At 43.9% G+C, this 10,894-nt stretch overlaps 1 protein-coding gene across 1 annotated transcript; it reads left to right on the top strand.

Moving 5' to 3' along the window:
• The first annotated feature begins 2,420 nt into the window (after window positions 1-2,420).
• LOC116502491 (arylacetamide deacetylase-like 3) lies at window positions 2,421-10,684 on the top strand. Its single transcript, XM_032208372.1, has 4 exons — window positions 2,421-2,498; window positions 6,167-6,383; window positions 7,390-7,453; window positions 9,910-10,684. The coding sequence occupies exons 1-4, from the start codon at window positions 2,421-2,423 to the stop codon at window positions 10,682-10,684; spliced, it is 1,134 nt and encodes a 377-aa protein (XP_032064263.1).
• The last annotated feature ends 210 nt before the right edge of the window (window positions 10,685-10,894 follow it).

The following is a 10,894-nucleotide window of genomic DNA, read 5'->3' as shown; positions in this document are numbered from 1 at the left end:
TGCAAGCATTGGCAGGGTCCGTATAATTCTATTCACCCTGTTCCCATGCTTCAAACCATTGGCTAGGCACATAGGCAAACCCTATGACCCAGCTGGAGCATGCAAATTAAGAGTTACCACATCCGTCCATAACCCACTTCGTCTAGTTATATTTACAAGTGAGTTACTAGGTTGTTTCAGTTTAATTCCAGACTGCAAGGTGACAGTGTGAAGAAAACAGTCTTGCTTGGAATGTATCCATCATGATGAATGACGGGTGCATATTCAGCAGGGATAGTGCGTGGCATGACAAAACCACGCTCGACTAAGCCGCGCCCGATTAAACCGCGTCACTGACGTCATCAACAGGGCGACAACAGCGAGCGCGGAGAAAGAAGGGAGCTTTAAATAGCGCTTTGAAAGCAAGCCGATTCAACTTAAGGTAAGGGTTAGGTTTAGGGTTAGGATTAGGGTTAGGGTTAGATTAAGGGTTAGGGTTAGGTTTAGGGTTAGGTTAAGGGTTAAGGGTTAGGGTTAAGGGTTAGGGTTAGGGTTAGGGTTAGGTTAAGGGTTAGGTTTAGGGTTAGGTTTAGGGGGGTTAAGTTCAGGTTTAGGGGTTAATTTTAGGTTTAGCGTTTACAGCGTGCTTCTGTCTCCGTGCTGTTGTCGCCCTGTTGATGACGTCAGCTACGCGATTTCGTCGAGTGGGTTTAGTTGAACATGGTTTTGTAGTGGAACCGGGATAGTGTGGTGGACCATGATATTTGCAGGCTTATGATGAGGAGTGGTAGGCACGAGGACGCAGTGACTGCCGTTCCAGAACATATTGTAATTTCCAACTCATGTCTAATAATTCTAAAAAGGACAATAACTTGTGTTGCAAACAAACAAGCAGATAGACAAAATAGCATAGGGTGGGGCCTAGGGACTCAAAAGTGTTTAAAAATGCTCCCAAGCATAAAAGAGAGAATTTGAATTGTGAGCCGCCCTGAGTCCCCCCAGGGAAAAGGGCGGCATACAAATAAAGGAAATGAAATAAAAGAGAGAGGGAAGAAGAACAGCTTCAAAAAAGTATAAATATAAAAAAAGAAAAAAATTTGGAGTGTTAGTCAACACTCCAAAATATCAGCTTCCATTCAGTTGGAAGCAAATTCTCCAAAGGCAGATATCAGAAACAAACAAAGAAAGAAACAGTGACATAGGATGGAGCACTTTAGACTCCGACATCAAAGAGGGAGGTAGGAAGAACAGCTTTAAAAGTAAAACAAAACAGCTTCAAAATAAAACAAACTTAATGAGATAGGTTAAAACATATACAAATGTAAGCAAAATATCTCAAAATCATTTCTTTTCATAAGTTTAATTAAACATTTTAAACCTAAAAAAAATTCCAGAAGAAAAATCAAAATGGTATTCGGAGCAGAAAAGGAAATATAACTGCATAGCTTTTATATGCAGATCAAAAAGATCAAAACAGTGAAAGATAAAAGTGCCTGAGCAGGTCACCCATTTGCCCCAAATTTTTCAGAAGAGAGAAAAAAAAGGTTAAAATGAACAGAAAAACCACAGCCCCCTTTAATGACACAGAAGGAGGGGGAAAGAGGGGGGAATACACAGAGGCATTCACAGATCTCGCTCAGGGCATCTCACACACACACATTCATGGTTAAAATGAGCAAACAGACGCAACCCCCCCCTTGCTGCTTCCCTCCAAAGAATGACCCAGAAGGAAGAGGGGGAAGAGGGGGGGGATTCTGAAAGAACATTCTTTGTTGTGCTTTTTTGATAAATAATTGATGATAAATTGTGAGAAGCAATAAGGAGAAATTTCCTGACAGTGAGAACAATTTATCAGTGGAACGGGTTGCCTCCAGAAGTTGTGGGGGTTGGACTAGAAGACCTCCAAGGTCCCTTCCAACTCTGTTATTCTGTTGCATTCATTTCAAAAATTGTGTAAAGCTAATTGTCTGTTAGGAAACATGGTTTCCAGAGGCTCCCATCTAAATTACAGGGTGCCTCTGAAATCCTTAATTAAGGGGAATAAATTAAATAATACCAGTAATCTTCAGGGATTATGATATCACTATCTCTTAGGACAACTGGGTTCAGATCAGGTTGATCTGATGCAATGTCCCAATATATATGAAGTTTATATGGGAGCAATCATATAAGAAAAGGCTTGACAGTCCACCCATCGCCTACTGTTCAAAGAACTGCCAGAACACCTGACCGTCGGACGAAGAACCAAGCAAATTAAACTTTAAGGCAATTTCCTTTGGCTGGGATAGTAAGTCGGGGAAAAAATATCCCATCTCTGATCTCAGGACCTTCCCACCATGGAAATGACATGGGGTCAAACTCTGTGGACGATGGCACCTTACTTCTACATTTCAGCCCCATTTTTATTCCTCGGGTGGGCTCTTTACTATGGCCTCACCAGCATGCATATCCCTCCGGGAATCGACCAGGGGACAAAACTGCGCTTTATCTTTTTGATCGTGAAAAGTTTTGCTGGACTGGTAAGTCTCTGACTTTGGATTCTAACTTTGCTTTCAGTTGGTTTGCCTGGCCAGAGGATCCAAAACAACAATTTGGTTAGCCGGATTTATAAGAAAACCAAAGTCCAGGGTTTGTTTGTTTTTTTCCTCAGATTGCTTTGGGGATCTACCTCACCAATATCTCAACGGTTGCCACAAAGAAGAGGGAGTCAAGCTTGCTTGTTTTTGTTTTGTTTTGCCTTTATTTGTATGCCGCCCTTTTCCCTGAGGGGACTCAGGGCGGCTCACAATTCAAAAAAGGGAGGGGGAAAAGACAAACAATAGACAATACAACATGTTAAAAAGAAAACACAACAATCGCACAATTCGAGTGGGGCTACAATCTTAACCGCAGGTCAGCCGGGACAGCCAGATCTTTACAGCGGCGCGGAAGGACTGGAGGGTGGTGAGGGTCCGAATCTCCATGGGGAGTTCGTTCCAAAGGGACGGATCAGCCACTGAGAAGGCTCTCCTCCGGGTAGTTGCCAGTTTGCACTGGCTAGAAGATGGGATTCGGAGGAGGCCTAATCGATGCGATCGAATCGGTCTAGTGGAGATAATTGGCAGTAGGCGGTCTCTCAAGTACCCAGGCCCACTACGATGAAGGGCTTTATAGGTGATAAGTAGCACCTTGAAGCGCACCCAGAGATCAACAGGTAGCCAGTGCAGCTCGCGGAGGATAGGTGTTACGTGGGTGAACCGAGGTGCACCCACGATCGCTCGCGCAGCCGCATTCTGGACTAGCTGGAGTAGCCGAATGCTCTTCAAGGGCAGCCCCATGTAGAGCACATTGCAATATTCCAGCCTAGAGGTCACAAGGGCACGAGTGACTGTTGTGAGGGCCTCCCGGTTCAGGTAGGGACGCAACTGGTATACCAGGCAAACCTGGGCAAATGCCCCCCCGGTGACAGCTGACAAATGATGTTCGAATTAGTTCGAAGCTATTCTCCAAAGACCCCTGAAACGGGTAAAATGCTACCAGTTTGGTCTGGTTCACCCGAAGCGGTAGTAAAAACTAAACAAAAACCCTATATTTGATTGTAAATATTTTAACAGCAGCTAGAATTGTATTTTCAAAAAACTGGAAAGATGAGAAAATACCAACGCAGGGGGAAGTTATTTGAAATATAATGGAACGTGCTGAAATGAGTAAATTGACATTTGAAATCAGAGAACAAGAAGATGCATACTTTTATAAGGTATGGGACTTGTTTTATCAGTGGTTAGATAAAAAAAACATGGAAATGAAAAATGTGGGAGAAGCTTTTCGTATTGTAAGAATAATAGAATGAGATAGGTGATACTATAAAGACATATTATTAAATAGACTAATAACGATGTAAGGGAATATTGGTATATACATGAATCGAATGTCTAAAACATTTTGCTTAAAATGAAGGAATAACTATTGTAGTTGAACATATGATGTACAATGATAACAATGTACCTATGTATACTCAATGGACAATTTGTGATTCTATATACAACTGAAAGTAGTGATGTACAAATATAAAATGTTGGAAATTCTTTCATATTGCAAAATAATAGAATGAGATAGGTGATTCCATAAAGACATATTGTTATTAAATAGACAAATAAGGATGCAATGCAATGGAATATTGGTATATATGTGAATCTAATTTCTAAAATATTTGTTTAAAATGAAGGAATATCAATTGTAACTGAACAATATGATGTACAATGATAATAATGTATCTATCTAATATGCTTGATGGATAATCTGTGATTTTATATACAATTGAAAGTGGTGATCCACAAATGTTTTTAACCAAACGACATGCTATATGTAATTGATGAGGGTTTATGTTTCATGTTTTGTTCGTCTTTGTTTAAAAATAAAACACTTAAAAAAAAAAACACCTACCGGTTCAGCTGAACCGGTAGTAAAAAAATGCTATTGGTTCAGGTGCACCGGTATTTCCAGGTTGGACTTAAAGACCTCCAAGATCCCTTCCAGCTCTATTCTGATTGATTGATTGATTGGAATATCTGCTTGATTACAAAGGAGCTGAACTGGTATAATACAATACAGTACAATAGCAGAGTTGGAAGGGACCTTGGAGGTCTTCTAGTCCATCCCCCTGCCTAGGCATGAAACCCTACACCATTTCAGACAAATGGCTATCCAACATCTTAAAGACTTCCATTGTTGGGGCATTCACAATTTCTGGAGGCAAGTTGTTCCACTGATAAATTGTTTTAACTGTCAGGAAATTTCTCCTCAGTTCTCAGTTGCTTCTCTCCTTGATTAGTTTCCACCCATTGCTTCTTGTTCTACCCTCAGGTGTCTTGGAGAATAGTTTGACTCCCTCTTCTTTGTGACAGCCCCTGAGATATCGGAACACTGCTATCATGTCTCCCCTAGTCCTTCTTTTCATTGAACTAGACATATCAGTAATCCAATTTCTCTTGCAGTGGAAAAAGGGATTGCCTTCTATTCACGCAGAGTCCATTTAGAAGCGTGTCTCACTCCAACGAGAACAGACAGAGTTATGGACAGATAAAAGTGCCAATCACTAATGTGGGAACAAAATGCCACCTTCTCTGAAAGGAGGACATTGATAGGGTCGATTGCCCCAAAGTTTCCGAAGGCTCAGCTAAGGATACGAATTTGCTAACTAAAGCTATTTCGTCCCTGTTTTTATCCCTCCGATTCTGTTTCCCGGAAAAGAAATTACTTTTGACATTTCTTTCACAGCAGAAGAGAAAGTGAGGGATGTTAATAATTTATCTCCCATTTCCCCAGAGATTCTCCATCGGAGGAAAGGGAAAGATACAATAACCACAAAAACAGGAAAAAGAAAAAGAAGTTGTTAGAGGGAAGGGGGGAGAAGAAGGAAAAGAATTACAATTGGAATTTTTGAGAGCCCAAGAGAAAATGGTTCAAAGAGGAAGAAAGGGTGAAAGAGTTACTTTAGTAGACTAAAGAGAATAGTAGTAAGATTGTTATTGTTACATAATTAATTAAGAAGTAAGGAAATGATATTATATTGTTAATTGTAGAAAAAACTTGAAAGAAATGTTCTCTTTGCTTAAATTGAATGAGAGGATGTATGCTGTTTATAGCAAAATATACCAATGGAGAAAATAAGAAATAGCAATAGCAATAGCAATAGCAATAGCAGTAGACTTATATACCGCTTCATAGGCCTTTCAGGCCTCTCTAAGCGGTTTACAGAGAGTCAGCATATTGCCCCCAACAATCTGGGTCCTCATTTTACCCACCTCGGAAGGATGGAAGGCTGAGTCAACCCTGAGCCGGCGAGATTTGAACCGCTGACCTGCTGATCTAGCAGTAGCCTGCAGTGCTGCATTTAACCACTGCGCCACCTTGGCTCTTAGAAATGAAAATTTGGTGTATTTTTGAAGGGGCGATGGAAGATACTGTTTAAAAAATAACTATAAAGATGAAAAACAATGGAAGGGAATAATTTGGCTGAAAGTGAAAACAAAACTACGATGTAAAAAGGACTATGTAAATGAGAGGATGTAAAAGAAAAGACCCAGCCAACTCTTTGTTCCTATAATATGTATAACTTGTGTTAAAAAAATAAAAAAACTTAAAAAAAAAACCCGAAACCCTTCATGCGTTATCACTCGGTTTCTTCCTTATGTTTTGCGCTGTGCAGGCCTTACTTCTGGATAAACTGGGCATCTGCCCTGAATATGTGATGTTTAGGCTTCTTATGAAAGGAACGCCCGCAGGGAGGCCGTCTGACTTGATCATCAAGGATATGCTTTTTGATGGAGTGTCAGTAAGGGTTTATTGGCCCAAAACACCAAGTCCTGAGAAGAGGCGAGCAGTTGTCTGGATCTACGGAGGGATAGGCATGTTTGGGAATGTCGGTAAGTTCTCCAAATAATTGTTTGATCTGCAAGAGGGATGGGGAAATGTGGGCTCAGCGGCATCAGGATTCCTCCACACCAGAGGTGGGTTCCTATCTGCTCGAACTGGTTCGGCCAAATAGGTAGTAACTCGGCCGGATAGGTAACCGAACCGATTCTATCCTCGGCGGTGCCATCTTGATTTTCTGTTCTGCACATGCGCAAAACAATCTTCATTGCAAAAATGTAATTTTCCCTTTTTTAATGTTGTGCACATGCGCAGACCTTTTTTTAAGTGCAAATGTGCATGCGAAGTGAGCCCGCCCACCAGTGGTGGGTTTCAAAAATTGTTCGAACCTACTCTGTGGGTGTGGCCTCCTTTGTGGGAGTGGCTTGCCACCCATGTGACTGGATGGGAGTGGCTTGCTGCCCATGTGACCGGATATGAAGATGCCGACGACACTTGTCAGAACCACCTTAAATTACCTCACACACAGCACTGGCATGCATAAGAATATGATGTAAACTTGTTTTTTTTAAAGGCATCTTTGGTTTGCGTTAAAACAACTTCAACACACGCAATGTTCTGATTGCACCACAAACGCAGTAGTCATCCTTACCTTTCACAGAGGCACTGAGTTTTATAAATAGGAGCATGATAGTGTAGAATAATCATATCCAAGGACCAGTGGTGGGTTTCAAAAAAAATGTGGAATCTCTTCTGTAGGTGTGGCCTGCTTTCCGGGTCCACTAGTGGAACCTCTTCTAACCGGTTCGGTAGATTTGACGAACCGGTTCTACCGAATAGGTGCGAACTGGTAGGAACCCACCTCTGCCGTCCACACAAAACTTTTTGGGCACCAAACCAGTAGTAATGCTGGCAGGAAACACCCCCTACTCCGGCAGCACACAAAGGACCAAATTGGAAAAAGGGATGTGCTCAGAGAAAAATCTATGAGTTAGGGGTGGGAGGAATGGGATCTTCTCATCTGAACATCAATTCAACCAATTCTTTGTGGTATTTCAGAAAGCCATGAAAAGCTGTCCCATTTCCTTGTCCGGAAAAGTGACACTGTGGTCGTATGCGTCAGGTAAGTGAACTCTGATTGACTTTCATTGCAGAAGGCTCAAAATCCAATTGCGGTAACCAGTGGTGGGTTTCAAAAATTTTTCGAACCTACTCTGTGGATGTGGCCTCCTTTGTGGGAGTGGCTTGCCGGCCATGTGACCTGGTGGGAGTGGTTTGCCGGCCATGTGTTTTCTCTCTCTCTCTCTCTCCTTCTTTTTGTCTCTCTGTCCCTTTTTCCTTTTTTTCTTTCATCTCTCTCTCACTTTTTCTTTCTTTTTTTCTTTTTTTCTTTCTTTCTTTCTTTCTTCCTTTCTTTCTCTTTCTCTCTCTGGGTGAGTCTGTGTGTGTGGTGTGTGTGTGTGTGTGTGTGTGTGTGTGTGTGTGTGTGTGTGTGTGTGTCGGTGGTGGGTTTCAAAATTTTTTGGAACCTCTTCTGTAAGTGTAGCCTGCTTTCCGGGTCCACTGGTGGAACTTCTTCTAACCGGTTTGGTAGATTTGACGAACCGGTTCTACCGAATTGGTGCGAACTGGTAGGAACCCACCTCTGGCCGTAACCCTTCTCTTTCTGGATGGGCCACTAAGATACTGACAGCCATGAGGGACAAACAAGGATGCAGTACATTACTTCAGAGTAGTCTACAAAATTACAGGCAGTCCTCAATTTATAGCAATAGCAGTTAGACTTATATACCACTTCATAGGGCTTTCAGCCCTCTCTAAGCGGTTTACAGAGTCAGCATATCGCCCCCAACAACAATCCGGGTCCTCATTTTACCCATCTTGGAAGATTGGAAGGCTGAGTCAACCCTGAGCCGGTGAGATTAGAACCGCTGAACTGCAGATAACAGTCATCTGAAGTGGCCTGCAGTACTGCACCCTAACTACTGCGCCACCTCGGCTTTCTGACTATAACTATGACTACAACTGACCCCCAACATTTCTGTTGCTAAGTGTTAAGTGAGTTTTACCCCCTTTTGGGCCACAGTTGTTGCATGCTTTCCAGTCTTTGTGGGGCAACAACAACAACCACAACAATAATGTGGGTTAGTAGATGCCTGGAGACAGCAGAATAGAAGAGAAAGAACTGGAGAAGATAACAAAAAAGAAAGCCCTACAAATAGAAATAGAACAACTGTAGCAAAGGCAAGGAAGCGTAGAACCAATAGTAATAGGCGCCTTGGGTGCAATCCCAAAACAGCTGGAGCATCATTTGAACGCCATGAGTGGCATTGACAAATTCGCCATCAGTCAATTGCAGAAGGCGGCTTCACTTGGAACAGCTTCCATCCTGCAACGGTGTCTTTAACACCATCAAACATCCAGATCTGCCTATTTAGAGTTTAGAGTTTTATTTCATTTGTATGCCGCCCTTTTCCCTAAGGGGACTCAGGGCAGCTCACACCTCAAAAAGGGAAGGGGGGGATACAGACAGTTTAACAACAACACAAAACAATACATAGTTAAAAAGCGCAACAATCATACCATTCGAGATAGGGGCAGCGAATCTTTAGCCCCAGGCCTGTCGGAACAGCCAGGTTTTAAGGACTATGCGGAAGGCCTGGAGGGTGGTGAGGGTACGAATCTCCATGGGGAGTTCGTTCCAGCGGGTCAGAGCAGCCACAGAGAAGGCTCTCCTCCGGGTAGTCGCCAGTCGACACTGGCCGGCGGATGGAATTCGGAGGAGGCCTAGTCTGTGGGATCTAATTGGTCTAGTGGAGGTAATTGGCAGTAGGCGGTCTCTCAAGTACCCAGGTCCAATACCATAAGGGCTTTATAAGTGACGACTAGCGCCTTGAAGCGTATCCGGAGACCAATAGGCAGCCAGTGCAGCTCGCAGAGGATAGGTGTTACGTGGGTGAACCGAGATGCACCCACAATCGCTCGCGCGGCTGCATTCTGGACAAGCTGAAGTCGCCGAATACTCTTCAAGGGCTGCCCCATGTAGAGCACGTTGCAGTAGTCCAGTCTGGAGGTCTCAAGGGCGCGAGTGACTGTTGTGAGAGCCTCCCGGTTCAGGTAGGGACGCAACTGGTGCACCAGGCGAACCTGGGCAAATGCCCCCCTGGTCACAGCTGACAAGTGGTGTTCAAAAGTCAGCTGTGGGTCCAGGAGGACTCCCAAGTTGCGGACCCTGTCTGAGGGGCGTACTGTTTGACCCCCCAGCCTGAGAGATGGAACACTTGGCCAATTAGTAGGAGGGAAGCACAGCAGCCACTCGGTCTTATCTGGATTGAGTACAAGCTTGTTAACCCCCATCCAGTCCCTAACAGCCTCGAGGCCCTGGCACATCACGTCAATCGCTTCATTGCTTCATTACTCTATCCCAGATCCTTGGTAAGGACTCGATAGGTAGACAAAATGCCAAATCCAGTCTGAACATCTGGATGACTGGGCGATGATGATGAGGAGGAGGAGGAGGAGGAGGATAGGAAGGCCAATGCATTTGAAATATTTTGTTTTGACTCCCTGTTGCTTCAGATATCCCTTGGCACCAGAGCACCCCTATCCAGCTCAACAACGCAGCTGCTACACGGCCGTAGCGCACTTTTTGAAGAATGCGCAGGACTACGGGGTGGACCCTAAGCGGATTGTGTTAGCCGGCGACAGCAGCGGAGGCACAATTGCTGCCAGCATTGCTCAGCAACTTGTGACAACGAAGGACCTGCCGCAGCTCCGGGGACACATCCTACTCTACCCTTTCCTCCAATGTCTGGATTTTAATTTACCTTCTTACCAGCAAAATCGCTCCGTTCCCCTCTTAACCAAGGAACTAGCCATTCGGCATGGCACAGTTTATATCTCAGGAAGGAGGGACAGAGCCAATGAGATTATGGCCAATGCCCACGTTCCCCAGGAATTCATGAGAAAGTATCAGAACTGGATCAATGTAGAACTCATTCCGGAAGAATTTAAAAGCCGGGGTTACGTGCCATTTGTACCTGGTCGGGTTTCAGAAGAACTTTTCACAAAATGCCAAATGATTTTCGAACCCACATTTTCCCCACTCTTGGCGGAAGATGCCATCATCCAGAAATTTCCAGAGACTTTCCTTTTAACCTGCGAATACGACATTTTCCGAGACGATGGCTTGCTCTACAAGAAGAGGCTGGAAGACAACGGTGTGCCTGTCACCTGGGTTCATCTCAAGGAGGGATTCCACGGGATCAGCATGATGATAGGTATGGGGCTACTGGAGTTCCCAGGTACGAGGAAGAGTCTCAACAGCGTGATCCAGTTTCTACAACGGTTCTAGAATTCAACAGAACTGTTTTATGTCAAGGACTACCTTTATTCCAGTAGAGAGGAATTCCCTGAGGATGGGCTCCAGCAGAAATCCGAAAACTCGGAAGAGTGAACCTCTCGTCCCGGTGACCAACCCAGATTTGATCTTACAACGTTATCCTGGGACACATATATATGTGCCTTCATTCTTCATGGAAAACCCAATGTAGCTCTTTCAGGG

The sequence above is a fragment of the Thamnophis elegans genome, chromosome 2, assembly GCF_009769535.1.
Source record: "Thamnophis elegans isolate rThaEle1 chromosome 2, rThaEle1.pri, whole genome shotgun sequence".
Classification (NCBI taxonomy): domain Eukaryota; kingdom Metazoa; phylum Chordata; class Lepidosauria; order Squamata; family Colubridae; genus Thamnophis; species Thamnophis elegans.
The sequence above is the reverse complement of the archived record's forward strand: the minus strand, read 5'-3'. Positions and strand labels throughout refer to the sequence as shown.

Coding starts and splice junctions, on each gene's coding strand:
- LOC116502491 (XM_032208372.1), top strand. CDS start 2,421: ATGCATATCCCTCCGGGAATCGACCAGGGGACAAAACTGCGCTTTATC. Junction 2,499..6,166: donor TGAAAAGTTTTGCTGGACTG/GTAAGTCTCTGA, acceptor TGCGCTGTGCAG/GCCTTACTTCTGGATAAACT. Junction 7,454..9,909: donor ACTGTGGTCGTATGCGTCAG/GTAAGTGAACTC, acceptor CTGTTGCTTCAG/ATATCCCTTGGCACCAGAGC.